This window comes from Gossypium hirsutum, chromosome D02, assembly GCF_007990345.1.
Source record: "Gossypium hirsutum isolate 1008001.06 chromosome D02, Gossypium_hirsutum_v2.1, whole genome shotgun sequence".
NCBI classification, from domain to species: Eukaryota; Viridiplantae; Streptophyta; class Magnoliopsida; order Malvales; family Malvaceae; genus Gossypium; species Gossypium hirsutum.
In genome coordinates, this window is record NC_053438.1 from 19720209 (window position 1) to 19736658 (window position 16450).

The following is a 16450-nucleotide window of genomic DNA, read 5'->3' on the forward strand; positions in this document are numbered from 1 at the left end:
CTTTCTTTCCTCTATTCGGCCAAAGGTGTTCAAGAATGAACACATTTTTTTTTTGTTTTCTTTCCTCAACTCACGGCAACAAGGGGGGGTATGGATGAGACCATTTTTTTTTCATCACCCTTCCTTTTCATTGTTTAATTACCATGCTCTTTATTTTATTTTTCTTAGCATACATCACTAGCATAACATGTTGGTGACATGTTTCCACCCATAGCATGGCCAGCCACTATGCTTTAATTTGGCTAATTTGACATGCAAGGACAAACACTTTCCCACATATATTAATGGGCCACTTGAACACTTGCCTAGCATATTTCTAAATTGTCTCGCATAAGTCCCTACTAATAAATTCCACATACACTGACCAAATTAAAGTATGGAACTATCACACAAGCATTTACGCACATCATAAACACAGAATATAATCTTTAATTATTTATAAGACTCGGTTTTGTGGTCCCGAAACCACTTCCCGACTAGGGTCAATTTTGGGCTGTCACACGTTTTTCCAACAATGTCTTCATAAACTTCAAATATCTATATCTTAGCTATGCAACGCACTTTAAATCACTCGATTTCAAGTCCGGAAGCTCAAGTTATGACCATTTTAATGAAGACTACATGAGTAGAATTTTTTGACGGGATTGTTACGAGAAATTATGAGTTTGAGGCTTTAATTCGAGCTTAAACCATATTAGGTTCGATTTTAAGGCCTAAGTTTGATTACATATGAGCCCAATATTGTATCTATTAGGTTTTATTATTTATTTATACTGAATTTTAGAATATTTTTAAGTAATTAAAGTTGTTTAGGAGTTTTATATTTCTTAGTCATAAGAAAGTTTAGTTATACAAAAACTAATTCTTATTTAGATTAATTAGAGTTTCATTATACTTAACTGTTTTATTTGGATGTAATTAGCTAGTCTATATAAAGGTTTCTTCATTATTCATTAAAGGAAAATTGATACATTTATTAATAAAGTTTTCAACTATTGGAGTTAATTTCTTTCGTACAATATTGATTTCTTGTAATTTTTAGAAGCGGTTTTTCTTCTTGATTTTTTTTCAAGGAGTCATGGAAACCCATTCTTCATCCTTCAAATTGACAAGGATTATTTCTTGGAGGGTTTATTAGATCCATTAATTGAATTTATGGGGGTTTATATCTAAAAGGGTTCAGTTGGACAATTATTTTCTATCCATATCTATCAATTTATTGGATCCATCTTCCACCTTTTAATTTTCATTTTCTTTATTTATGTTCTAAATTTTTTTATTCTTGAATTCTTCTTTTAGTTGTTTTAATTTTCTTTGTTTCTTCTTTCAGGTCAGTTTCAAATCTTTTTTTCGAGTCAAACAACTTGAATTTCAATCTTGGTCCCCCCTGTCATGTAACTTTTGGTTTGGGAGTCTTTGCACTACTAACATCAACAATAGAAGGCTCCCAACTAGTCAGCAATGCTTTCTAGGCTTTCTCGTCCAACAAATTGATAAACATCCTCATCCTCATCTTCATCCCAATTGTTAGTGTTAAGTTGCTTGTTAGTTGTATGTTAAGTTGCAACTAAAGGAACAACTAAAAGAGTAAATAGTAGAGATGGACATACGACTTGGTTACTTAGTTTGGAACCCTTTCCTACGTTTGTCAAGCTTTGTCAAGAAAGTAATCTACCATGAATCAACAACAAAAGATGTTATTTAAGTTCAACTCACTCACCAAGTTACAACTTCTCTACTGCACATCAACTAAGATCACTTTTCCCACTAAGACTCTTTTCTTAAAATCTTAGCTACAAACTGAAAATGAAAAAGTTTATTTACGAGTATTCTTGTACTAAAAAAAGTTCAGCTTAATGACCAAAATTGGTGCTTTCTAATTTGCTCATAACACAATAGACAAGTGTTCTTTAAATGGGCCTTGTAGACTTGTAATCTTTAGTTAGTGTGAATGAGATATGTTGTTGGAATGGTGCTCTAATCGATCCTCTATATGGCATCAAATAAGTAGTGATCTTATGCATTTGAGCTTTTATAGATTCTGGATTTTCTTAAATATGGTAACATTATCACATTTAAATTATTCAATTTAAAGTCATTGCTTAATTAATATTCAACACGATGAAATCCTTATAATTGCTGCTCAAAATCCTTAAAAATATAAAAGAAAAACAATCACACAATTTATATTAAAATATACCAACAAGTTGCACAGTGAAACAAAAATGAGCAACTTACACCAGCAAACATGGTGTATTTCATTTAACATAATTATACTTAATATACAAAGAAGAGACTAAAAGTTTAAATCTCATCGCTTATAAAAATAATTTTAAAATAATCAAAAATTACAGAAGACTGATTTTTTACCTATTTAATTTTGATTTTGTAACAATTGAAAGTATTTTCTATTGATTCGTTGATTTCTCAATTGGTATGATATCGAATGGGCTACCGATTTCCAGAACTTAATCACTTATGCGGATGATATGGGAAAAATGAATGGGCTACCGATATTATATTCAGGATTGCATTTTAGCCTTTCTATTGAAAACTTGGACAAATTAGCCCCTCTATGTTATATGAGTGAACAAAACAACCCTTCCGTTAAAATCGCACTGTTAAATGTTTGTTTTGGTGTTTATATGTAAGGCATAATAATAAATTTAACTCTCAATCTTTACATATTTATTCAATTTGATCCCTACTTTTTTATTGGAAGTAAATTAAAAAATTTTTAAACTAATAAGGCTAAAGGGTAAAAATGGCCTTAGTAACAATTTTTTTTAAAAAAATCCCTTTTAAAATTTAAAAATTATTAAAAAGTATAAAATCATAAACAAAAATTATTTATTAAAAAATAAAAATACTGGCCCATTAAAATCTAAAAGTTATAAGATTTAAAAAGAAATTGACCCCTACTCTTTTAATGGATCGGTATTGTTATTTTTTTAATAAAAATGTAATATTTTTTTTATAATTTTTAAAATCTAGAAGGGTTTAATTGATTTTTTTTTAATTTGTTACTAAGGTTTTTTTGACCCTTTAGCCTTATTAGTTTCAAATATTTTTAATTTACTTCTAATAAAAAAATAGTGGCCAAATTAAATAAATGATTAAAAGTTGAGGGCTAAATTTATTACTATACCTTATATATAAATACCAAATTTTATTGGATAGGTTATTTTGCTCACTCATCTAATATATATGGACTAATTTACTTATTTTTTTCAAATAAAAAAAACTAAAATGTAAGTGTATAATAAGAATTTTAACAAAAGTGAAGCTTTCCATTCCCTATCAAATTCACATAATTTTTTAATTATATATATTTAGTTATTGAGATTTCTTTAGTACAACTGCTCTTGTTGATTCCAATTGTCTGGCTGCTTTAAGAGTTTCCGAGAACCAGTCAAGAATAAAAAAAGTGATCCTCAAAAATAAAACAATATTAAAAAATTATATTATATTAAAATAATTCTAAAATTTTAGTACATGAGTGTACAATAAATTTTTTATGTATTTAAAAATTCATTACATGACTGTATTTAATTGATGCCTTCAAATTAAAATTTTTAATATATCCTAATATAATTTTTTTTAAAAGAAAATTGCAAGTTTCCCGAACTAAACTTCAAATCGTAGTAAAGCTAAAATTTGTGGTTATGGTCATACTACGTTAAAATTTCATTATTTTTTTCCTGATAACAAACTTAATTATGAATTGCAAATTGGATTATGAGTATGTCATAACAATAGTCATAATATATATATATAAGACAAAGATGCTTGCTGTATTCATGCATGGCCCATAATTATTTATTTGTTAAGTAATAAAATCCCCATGGATTAATGATAGACATAGACAATTGATAATGTCCAAACTTGGGGGGGGGGGGAAGACTCGGTCTTCAGGCCATTGGCAATGACCATGATGAACTCCAAGAGTTGTTGGTTGATTGAAAATAAAATGATCGTAGCCTTCCCTAACAAAATCTCTTTTTTTTGTTTGTTTGTTTGGAGCTTGTCGTCGAAGCTAATCTATCTCTATAAAAATGAGTGTAATGCACCAAACAATCTTTGTGTTGTTACAAAGAGCTGTCTGTTAGTTGGTGCAAATCGTCTCTCCCATTTTTCATTAATCATATATAATAAAATTTCTTCCCCCCTTTTTCCTCACTCTGCCTGTCTTAATTTTTCAGAATCTCAGAGTTGTGTTGGGCTTTTTTGTCTTCACAGTTTTCCGATAAAACATGGGATCCGATACTTCCGAAGTTGCTCTTGATTTGTTTCCTTACCTTAAAGTCTACAAAGATGGAACCCTGGAGAGGATAGCAGGAGTAGAAGTAGTTCCCCCAGGGCTTGATCCCCAAACCAACGTTTTATCCAAAGATATCCTTGTCGTACCCCAAACTGGCGTCTCAGCACGGATTTACCGACCCAACTTTGTTATTAAAGATCAAAAGCTACCCTTTGTAGTGTACTTTCATGGCGGAGCCTTCTGCGTAGCTTCGCCCGCTTTTCCAAACTATCATAACAGCCTCAACAAGCTGGTTGCCGAGGCCAATATAGTAGCTCTTTCTGTCGACTATAGGTTAGTCCCTGAGCACCCTCTTCCTACCGCATATCAAGATTCATGGGCTGCACTTCAATGGGTGGCTTCCCATAAGGAAGAAGATGGCCACCACCATGAGGGTTGGATCAAGGACTATGTGGACCTTGACCAGGTGTTTTTGGTTGGTGACAGTGCTGGTGCAAACATTGCACACCACTTAGCTTTTCGGATCAAGGAATCGGATCTGGGTCAAAGCTTCAAGATTCTTGGCATTGGAATGATTCATCCTTACTTTTGGGGAACCAACCCGATTGGATCAGAGACTGCTGACGGGTTGAGGAAAGAACTGGTAGATAAGTGGTGGTTATACGTTTGTCCATCTGATAAAGGGTGTGATGATCCGTTTATCAACCCGTTTGTAGATGGATCCCCGGATCTTGCAGGGTTGGCATGCCATGGAATCCTTGTTATTGTTGCAGAGAAGGATATATTGAGAGATAGAGGGAGGTTTTATTATGATAAGTTGGTGAAATCAGGCTGGAGAGGGAAGGCAGAGATAATGGAGAATGAAGGTGAGGATCATGTGTTCCATATATTTAACCCTGATTGTGACAAGGCCCAGAGCTTGATGAAACGCTTGGCAGCTTTCCTCAACCAAGGTTCAGGGAAGGGCATTGTAGAGTGAAAAACTATGGGGTTGTTTTGTAATAAAATAATTTCATTTTCCATCCCAAATGTATCATGTGTTTGTCAAAGATTTCTTTTCCATTTTACCTTTTCTTAAAACCCTTTGTTCGCTTTATTCAATGTGGTTCTACTTCTTTTTTTTCTTTTTGTTGTAATGTGATCACTCTAACCTAAAACTGTTCAATGGCACTTTGGCTCTCTGCAAAAAAAATCCAGCTTAATTTGACAAAATTATTAAATAATGTGACTTCTTAAATCAATTCCTATAATTATAATTTTTGTGTGAACTTTCTTTTTTGGTTGTTAATATCTAAAAGTTGTGTACTCGTTAATTTATTAGGTTTCTCTGCTTTCTTATAATATTATTTTTTAACATAAAGCATTCAGAAAAACAAAAATACTGAATCTAAAATTTAACACATTTTAATGCAGTTAATTCAAGTAAAAATATCATAGAGATTGTTATATTAAGAATTGGTTTGCATTTGACTTTTTTACTTAAAAATGAGTAAATTAGTTCCTAGACATTAGATAAAAGAGTAAATTATTTTTTCTATAAAAAATTACATCTATTTCTACGGTTAAAAACTAGCGCGATTGATAGAATAACCAAACAATTACGTCACGTATATCTCAATCCAACATATATGGACCAATTTTTAATAGTAAAAATTGATGAAATTTTAACAGAACATGATTGCTCTTTCATCTAATGTACATTGACTAATTTGTCCATTTTTTTAGTAAAGAAGACAACATGCAATCCAACTTCTAGTATAAACACTCCTTGATACTTTTAGATAAATATGTAGACATCAAATATGTTTGTTATAGATTCATCACTCCATCTATTCTCATGTGTATTTATTTTTTAGATAAATATCAAAATTATAAATAAATTTTGATTCAATTTACAATGTCATTCATGAATTTTAGGTTAATACGATTTTACATGAAATTTTAACTTAATTCAATTTTCAAAAATCACTAATATTTTTAAATTAGTATCATTTTACTTTAATTTATTGCATACCAAACAACTATATTAAATTATTATAAAAATAAATTTATATATACTCATTTATTTAAATATGTACAATTGAATCCAAATTTCATGTATACATATCAACTACAATTCAAGTTTAATGTGTACAAATACACCAAATCAAAATTCATGTATCAAATTACACATTAAATCAAAATTCATATATAAATTTAATATTTGTCCTTTTTTTATTTCTTATTTCCAAGCTGCCATTTCACCTGAAGAATCTCATAACAGGGAAAATAAGTACGAACACATTAAACATGCCTAACTGCCAAATGAAACATCCTTCCACACCTACGTACACAGGGCGAATGAGAGGCATCTCGAATTTAACAAGGCAACTTGATAATCACTTGGCGCTTGACCGACAATTTGTCCTATGATATCAACATGGATGCAATTCCTGAACTTGGAAAGTGTTCAAGGAGCTAAGAGTCTAGAACACGACTGTGTCGAGCATAGTTCCCAAAGTTTGAACATGGTTCGAGGACATCAAGTTCGAAACATGTTCCTCTAAATGCTTCTTGGCATCTTGCCTCCCAACATTTGCGATTGCCAACTTCTCAGGAGGCAATTCATCTTCCTCTTGGACAGCCTTACTGTATTTTATAGCTAAATTTAGCATTTCCTGCACATCATAAATTAAATCAACATCATAAACTACCTTATGGAATATAATTTTAATATATTAAGGATATAAATTTCCCATTCATATTTGAACTCTTTGAGAAACATAAAATCATAGCCCACATACATGAGACCGCGGCTCCTTTTTATGGGCATTACTAAAATTGACACAGCAAGGGATTATTAATGGTTTTCTTCCCTTTCAAACCAAGGGTCCTCATCAAGCACCTCGCATCACTAAGGGACAACATGAAGATATGCAACACGCATCAACAGTTTAAAATCAGATGAGACATTCCCCATATAAAAGAAGCTATTCGATAAATGATAACAGCCAGAGTGCACTTTTGGCACTTACTTGGATAGAAGGCTTATTAAGATGCCCAAGATTGGATGTTGTCTGGCGTGGTTCTTGGCCAAGCATCATGGTTTGTGGGTTGATCAAACGGAATGCATCGATCACCAACTTCCCTTTAACACTCTGAATTGGGTCCACCACCACTGCTACAGCCCTTTGATTCAAAGCTTCAAAACTCTGCAAGCAGTAACAGATTTTAACAACAGATAGACTAGCTTTCATTCATCAAAACAGTTAAAAGGAAAACAAAAACCATAAATGATCTTCACTTAGAACATCAAAAAGGAAAAGATAAACTAATTGACAGAGGACAGAAAAAAAAAAAGCATCAAAAGTTTTCCGGGAAGAAGAAGAGAGGTAGGTTATAAAAGAACATTAATTACACATTAATACGGCACATTATTCAAACTCACGTCAGTCCTCTCCTATACATTACAAGACTGGAACCATTGTGCCCTAATAGTAGTAACAATTAAGGATATGATTGTCAAGTAATCACCAACCCTTGATAGACAGAGAAATAATTGAAAAGTACATAAACAAGAATCATAAGCAATAGTAATGAGTTGAATATTTCTTTGTCAGAAAAGAATGATCTGACTAATGAGTTGTATATTAAGGACTAGTTCTTCATTGCTTTTGAAAAGTGCTTTTGAGAACTGCTGTGAAAAAATACTTTTGAGAAATGCTTTTAAAAAATTTAATTTAAAATTTGAGTGCTTAGCATTGCTGTCAAAAAGTGCTTTTGAGAAAAAAAATTGTTCATTTTAAACATGTTATTATCAAGTAAAAAATATGCATTTAAATAATATTTAAATTAGTTAATATTATTATATTTTAGTAAGAATATAAAAAAAAATTATAACTTGTTGTTAATATTTTAATATATGAAATATAAATTTTAAATATTTTTAAGCAATAAATATTAATTATTTATAAAATTTAATTAAAATATATAAACTATATTTTAAATATTTAAATATAACCATTAAATATTTGTAATTAGTATTTTAAAAAAATATTTTTTATTTTTAATTAATGATTTTAACACAATTGTAATTAAGCACAAAAAAAAATAAAAATACCACGTTATTGGAGGGGTGAAAAAGTAATTAAGCACCAAAAGTGCTTTTGGAAAAAGAAAAACTAAAATTTTTATTTTCTCCTTTTCAAAAGTGCTTTTCAAAAGCAGTTCTGAAAAGCTAAAAGTTTTAGCCAAAAACAACTTGTTCTTCACAGCTTTTCTTTCAAAAGTGTTTTTTTAAGCAATAAAGAAATGGCCCTAACACCATCAGAAGGAGAAATTATAAGGTGGGCCCTTCCTACTTTATCAACCATGGTCTCCTCCAATAATATAATGCCACGCAAAGATATTCTACATGCCATTTTTACTAATAACTTCTCTCAAAATTCAAAAATTTTACTTCCAAACCCCTCTGCAATATTACAAAAAAAAAAATTAACTGCATTTTTGAAAAACCCAACCTCAATTAACTTTTCACTTCTATAATTTATCACTGCATCTCTACACCCTTACCCATCAAATGCTTAAAATGAAGAGAAATTGGCAAAGTGTAATGGACAACAACTTACCATAAAGCACGGATAAAGGAATTCATCCATTTTTTTTTCCAGTTTGGACTAAAGGAGCTCATCCCAACCTTCAAAGTATATCAAAACAAAGCAACAAATACCCATTTATCCTTCATATCCCTAAACATTAAAAACTAAAACTCTGGCAATCTGTTCTCAGTGTGCTTCTTTAACAAAAAACAAAAAAGAGAAAATTAAAAACCAAAGAGAACCCTGGTAATCTGCTCTTGGTATCTTTCTTTAACAAAAACCAAAAGAGAGAGAGAGAGAGAGAATGAAAAACCAAAGAGAACCCATAAAAGGAAAAGAGATTTAAGGAGAGAAAATGTTGTAGGTGCAGTAAAATTAGTATCAAAATCAATGGATGGAATTCATCGTCCATTAGTTCTTGCCAATTCTTCATCAATTTAAGAATTGATTTTGTGCATTATGTATGGAGAAATGGATGATTGATGGGTAATGTGTTATAAAAAAATGCAGTGATTTTTTTAAAAATTGCATAGGGGTTTGGTAGCATAGCAAGGTCAGAGAGAAGGGAAGCTCATAGGTAGGAATATGCAAAATTTCTGAATTTTGAGAGAAATTATTAGTAAATAAATTACATGTAAAAATAACCTTACTTGGCATTATATTATTGGAAGGAACCATGGCTGACATGGTAAGAAGGGCCTAACTAATAATTTCTCCAACAAAAGACATAAAGCTCATGACTGATAAGAATATATTCTAAGTTATAGTAACATAGCAAGTTGGTAGTACGTTTATGCTTTACACTATGCAAAAAGGTTATGCACCACCTGTTGTGTGTTTATGTCTACACCAGAAAGCCAACAGCCAAATCCAGGATGTGAATGGTACCAACCCACCACCATCTCTGGCCTGCAAAACCAAACAGCAGCTCACAATCTGGAGATAGTGGTCATCAAGAAGCGCAAAACCATCTAAACTTGCCATACAAATGCTCTCTCTTCAATGCTTGAGTTTTTCCACGAACTAAAATGAGTTAAATGAATAAACTAGAGAACAATTAATACCTTCCTGTTTGTTTGAGCATGTCAAGCATATTTGTTTGAAAAACATGATCCACTGCTTCCACACTTACACCTGTACCGCTCTGTGGCATTGCAAAGACGTCAACAACACGCACAGTGTACCCATCGACGAACTCTCCCAACATCAAACCCATAACTTCCATGGGAACTCCAGCTCTTCCTATAAAATATTCACATTAACCAAAAACAGAAACATGACTACAATTTTAAACTCTACATCCCAAAATTTGAAATTGAAAAACAGCTCATGTGTTCCAATAGGCAAGTAAAGGAAAGCAGATCGGAATATTAATTTTTTATTATTAAACCCTAAACAGAAAAACCAAAGTAAAATAAATCCATCGATTGTTTGTTATATTTCTAGACGAAACTACAAGGCAGCGAATCCCTAATCAGCTAAGCAAATGAAAAAAAAATAGTTTAAAAAAGCAGAAGTTGAGAAGAGGAGAGAGAAATTCACCGTGCTTGAGCATTTTGAGGAGGGCGAGAGAGGTATGTAGACTTGCTCCGAGGAGTCGAGAGTCGGGGAATCCGGTGGCGGGTGACCCAACGCGCCTCCTGCACCAGCGAACATCCTCTGTAATCTGTCCATGCTTGACATTGTAAATCGGACTTTTGGGAACCTTTACTTGGTAGCAGGACAAGGACCTCTAAATCTTTTGTTTCTTTTTCCTTGGCTGATTCTCAGCTTATCGGATATTTTTGTAATACTTGAATTTAAATTCATAAAATTGTGTATAAAAAAATGATAAAGGTTTCAATTCGAGAACTAAAGATAAAACTGTTGGGAGATATACTTTCGATCTATAACCCCAAATCCGCTTAAGTAATCCTCTTCATTATTAAAATAATATAATAAGATAATTAATGGTGAAATTTTAAATTAGTTCTTAAACTTTAAAATATTTTAATTAAATCTTTAAATTATCATCTTGTTTCAATCAAGCACTTTAGTTAACTTTTGGTTTTTCTTTATTGTTTCATTCTCTCTTTTAACTTTTTGTTATATGTTCATCGGGGACATGTATCACTATCGAATTGCTGACACATGTTACTTTTTCATTTTTTTTATTTTGCATGATAAGTGAGACACTGATAAAGAATGATGTGGATGAATGTGGAAGCGGATCGTAAAATTTGTCAAAGTCACAAATTTATCTTAGATCTCTAGACGAACGTAAACTGAAATGAGAAATAACGAAAACAGATTAGTTGTCACAAAAGAGAGTCAAACGAAATTAAAACAAAAGAAAGATGAACCGACTGGTAGAGAGTCCAAAAGAGAACGAATTAAGGTTTCTTGGATGGAAAGAAATCATTTTTAGACCTCAAGAAAATGCCCCAACCAGATCTGGAAAAATAAAACACAAACAGATTTGTAAGAAGTGATTTTAAAGACAAAAGCAAATTGTTTTGTGCAAAAATGCTTGAAACAATAAGAAAAGATTTAAACTCCTAATTTTGATTTGTTTCTTGATGGAACAAGATAGGAGAACGTCTTTCTTGAAGCAACTTTAACCTAGAACAAAAATAAATAAAAGCAGCAAGCCAAAACAGTAAGAACTAACTTAAATAAGCAAGAAACAATAAATTAAGGATAGAAAAGAGAATATGACATCCTAAGAAGCCTTGGAAACAATAAGAATCCACAACTCCTTTCAATGGCTCTAATTCCCCCTCCAAGAAAGAGATCTTGGCAAGAAAAAGCTTGAAGATGATTACCACAACCTGAAAAATTGTTAAAACAGCTTCTAAAAGAAACTCAACAACAATTCTTGAAGAAAAACTCAAAGAAAATTATTATTAACTCAAAAAAAACATAAATCAATTGTATGTGTGTAAGGGTGAACGTCCATGCTACTTATAAGCCCGCAAAATAAGTTGTAACAGTCCAGTTTTAGTTTAATCGGAACAGTGGTTTCGGGACCACAAATCCGAGTAAAAAAAATTTAATATTATTTTTGGTGTCTACAACATGTTAATTTATATGTGTGAAAATTTCATGAATTAATTTTATCGTTTGTGTGCCGATTTGTGAAAAAGAATTTAATTGTAGAAAATGCAAAAGTTATGTGCCACTTGTTAAAGTGCGGAATTGACATGGCTTTTTAAGTATGAGGTCCTTATGATGCAATTGGACCATGGAATTAATGCATGGACAAGTAAGGACATTAGTTAGTGCGATTTTAATGTTATATGGCTAAGGCTAAATTGGTAATTGTTGTATTAATATGTATTAAATAAAAGAAAACATGAAAATGGCCATGCATGTTATTTATTTTTGGCCGAATGTTGAGAAAGAAAATAAGCTTTTGAGCTTTTAGGTATTCGGCACTTTGGAGCTCAAAATTAGGTATGTTTCTTGTTCGGTTTTTGATAATTTTTACGTTTTTGAGATCGTTGCTTTGTATATTACCTGGCCCATGTTTTATTTTTTGGAATTGATGATGATTTTGAGAAGTGCCATTGTTGATAATGTGATGAAATTGTTGTTTGATAATGAAAAATAAATTTTTGATGTTAGATTATTATGTTTAATTAAGTGATTTTTAGTAAAAAAATGTGTACTAAGGATTTAATTGTGACTTTTGTATTGGCTCAACATGTGAAATAAAATGATAGAAATGGGTGGCTAGGGACCTTGGGTAGATTCGGCCTAACTAGAGTGGGTTGAAATTTTGAATATTTTGAGTTGTTTTGAAATAAGGACTAAATTGAAAAAAATGTGAAATGTTAGGGGCTAAAATGCAAATTTCTCATTTATGTGTTTTTGGAATAAATTTGAATAAAATGTGTTATTAAATAGCTAAATTTGACTTTATTTAGATCAAGAACAAAAGAAAACGGAATTAGATCGGGAGAAGTCGAAAGTGGTCGAGTAGTATTTCCATCCACTTGTCTTCGTCCGAGGTAAGTTCGTAAGTAAATTATTGAAGTTAAATTTACTGTATTTATTTTATGTATAGTCGAATCTAAATGTGTATCTGTACCCTATTATGTTGAATTGTATTTGACAAATGATGATTAATTATGAGTTTTAATTGGTTGATTTACGATATCCGAAAGTCATACGAACTACAGAAATGCTGAAATGTGACATCGTGTAAGACCATATCTGGGACGTTGGCCTCGATTTGATATTTACGTGTAAGACCATGTATGGGACATTGACGTCGTATATGATTACGTTTAAGACCCTGTCTGGGACAGTGGCATCGTTGTTTGATTACATGAAAGACCACGTCTGGGACGTTGGCATTGTACGAGCTTTTTAAGCCGATCGAGTATCTTTTCTTTGAATCCGCAAGGTATAACGGGAAATCATATGGTAAACCTGAATGTGAGTTTGAATTAAATGATTCAGGAACGTTTAAGTTATATGAAATTAGAAGTAAAGGTAAGTAATATGTATAATATGAAAGATGAATTAAGTGTATAAATATGATTATATATGTATGTGTACATGATTAGTTGATTTCGGCCTACTGGTGTAATTTTTATGAGTTCTTTGAAAATTATATACTTACAACTTACTAAGCTATTTAAGCTTACTATGTGTTTGTTCATTCATTTCTTTTTTAGATTTTTGGAAGCTAGTTACGAGCTCGGGGATCTTCAAGGAAGTCCGTCACACTATCAACCTCTATCTCGGTATTTTAAAAGCTTGAAATTTTGAACATATGGCATGTATAGGCTAGCATTTGTTTTGGTTGGTCTTGAATATTGTAGATATTTAGCCATGCGAAAATGGCTTGGTTTAATGCTAATATGCTAATGTTTAAGAAATTTTGGAACATGGAATATTTGTGTGGTATATACTTAGTATATGAATTTGGTATGATGCAAAGATATATATATGGTATGATTAGTTCATGTTGGTAAGCTTTTGTAGGGATGAATGATTTATTTTGGTTGTGTTTTGTTAATGATGTTACGATAATGTATAATCGGCCATGAAGTAACTCATTTTAGAGGTATGATTTGTAGCATATTTGTGTGATGATTGATTATATAATTTGGCTTAATTGATGTAAAAATTGTTGATTAAATGCTGTCCAAATATGGATTGAATGTTGTCCAATTGTTGATTAAATGTTGTCCAAATGTTGATTGAATGTTGTCCAATTGTTGATTAAATGTTGTCCAAATATTGATTGAATGCTGTCCAATTGTTGATTAAATGTTGTCCAAATGTTGAATTAATGTTGTACAATTGTTGATTAAATGTTGTCCAAATATTGATTGAATGTTGTCCAATTGTTGATTAAATACTGTCCAAATGTTGATTTAATGCTGTCCAATTGTTGATTAAATGTTGTCTAAATGTTGATTGATTGATGTCCAATTGTTGATTAAATGTTGTCTGAATGCTGGATAATTGTTATCCGTTTTTGAGCATATTAATGTTGTCTGAATTAATGCTCATATGCTGTTTAATTTTTGTACAAATCAAAATTGCCCAAAACGTGGAAGGTCACCTATGTTTTGTCTTAAATTACCCATATGCATAACGTATAAATTACTATTTTTATAAACTATTATTGTATTGGGTTAGCCATGATCTGGTATTCGAATTTAGAATTGGCTTTGTTTTAGAATGTTATGCACATGTATATATCTTATAAAATGATATGCTTGATAATTAGTTAAATATATGGATTGTTCTTACTTAGTATGCATATGTGCATAGTTTTTTTTTATAATGGCATGGCTAGAAGTTTGCTACTTAAATAAATATATACAATGGATGATTTGACATAAGCTTAGTGAATATGATGTAATGATATAAGCTTGAATATATATATTGAATATTCGAATGGTATGAATATAATAGTGGATAGGTTCGAACTATTGGCTTGTAAAACATGATTAGTTTTAATTGATTAAGTAATGTATAGGTGCGAATGTGATTTATATGATTGGGCTATTAATTACTATTCGAGTTTCTTTTAAAAAAAAATTCATGATTGAGTTAGTCAAATTTGTGCATAATTTATAATGAAAGATTGTTCTGAGTTGTGTTTTGATCGGTAATGCCTCGTAACCCTAATTCGGCGATATACACGGGTTCGGGGTGTTACGTAAGTTTTCCTAACCCTAAGGGAGTAACTAACATGACAACTCATCAAATAAAAAAAAACAAAATAATTCTAAGTGTGGATTTTTAATAGGAATTCAGCCAAATAAATTAAATAGGCTCTTTGGGTTGAATTCTTACATGATGATCCACCTATTAAAATAAAATTGGACCTATACTTTAAATATTTTACAATTTGGGTCACTTTGATAATTTGACCTGATATTCAATTAAATTACTTTCCAAACATCAAGATGGGCTTGGAGACATCTTAATGGGCCATTTTTCAAGAACTTGGTCTTGTAATCTGTTTGCTCTCGAAATTGGCTTGTTCAAGCTTATACATGAAATCCGATGCGTCTTGGCTACAAGATTCGGTTTCTTGGACCAAGATTTCCAAGATTTGAAATCTTTATTTTCTTGATTCTTGAAATTGTCCGAAACAACAAAATTGGACCAAGATTCAGTTTCTTGATTTTCTTGAAAATAAGAAAGTGAATCTCGATTTTCATTTTCAGTCGTGTGCGCATCTAAGGTCTTGGTAACGAAGTCTTAGATGGTCCCGTTCAATCTTGCTCGAATTTGCTTGGCCTTCGACCTCGTTATTAGGCCATGAGAAAATTTGAGCCCATCACGTTCATAAGCCTTATTTTGGTCCTTGAGACTCGCATCATTCCCTTCTTCCTCAAAAATTTTAATCCTCGAATTGAGCAGATCTATTTGATAGGCGTTGTCATTGATCTGCTTGAGTACTTGGAAATGCCTATCTCTATTATGGCCTTTGAATTGGACCGAGCTACTCGTATTATTCCCCCTTCCTCACGAAGATTAGTCCCTGAATCTTTAACTACACAAAAATAAAAAGGATTAGAATAAATAATGAAAAAAATGAAAAAAATACTTACCTAAGCTTTCTTGTGTGCAAAAACTATCTCCAGGATCAAAGACATTATTTTGATCTTGCAAATCAACTTCGATCATGTATGTCTCTTTTAAAAACAAGGTATCAACACTAAACAAAGAAGTGTTAGGTACATGAGTCTTCAAGTAAAAAATAACCTATAACTTTCTTTTAATATACACGGTCATCCATAAGAATTTCCAATGATGAGTTAAGAATTTCACATAATTATAAAAATAAAGAAGTTTAATATTGTTATGTAAAAATTCATCGTTAAAGGTCAAGATAAAAAATTTTGTTGCAAGAGAAAATGTTTAAAATGGTTTAAGGAAACTTATTCACGGTCATCCATAAGAATTTCCAACGATGAGTTAAGAATTTCACATAATTATAAAAATCAAGAAGTTTAATCTTATTATGTAAAAATTCATCGTTAAAGGTCAAGATAGAAAATTTTGTTGCAAGAGAAAATATGTAAAATACTTTAAAAAAACTTATTTAATGCAACAAAATTATTATTTTTAACATTTACAAATTTAGATAAACCCATAA

General features: G+C 31.2%; 1 protein-coding gene and 1 pseudogene across 1 annotated transcript; one reads left to right on the forward strand and one right to left on the reverse strand.

The window, feature by feature from the left end:
* Positions 1-3932: 3932 nt before the first annotated feature.
* Positions 3933-5481, forward strand: LOC107910737 (probable carboxylesterase 2). Its single transcript, XM_016838705.2, has one exon. The coding sequence runs from the start codon at positions 4254-4256 to the stop codon at positions 5238-5240; it is 987 nt and encodes a 328-aa protein (XP_016694194.1). The 5' UTR covers positions 3933-4253; the 3' UTR covers positions 5241-5481.
* Positions 5482-6377: 896 nt separating this feature from the next.
* Positions 6378-10723, reverse strand: LOC107910736 (26S proteasome non-ATPase regulatory subunit 14 homolog; annotated as a pseudogene).
* Positions 10724-16450: the final 5727 nt, after the last annotated feature.

Coding starts and splice junctions, on each gene's coding strand:
- LOC107910737 (XM_016838705.2), top strand. CDS start 4,254: ATGGGATCCGATACTTCCGAAGTTGCTCTTGATTTGTTTCCTTACCTT.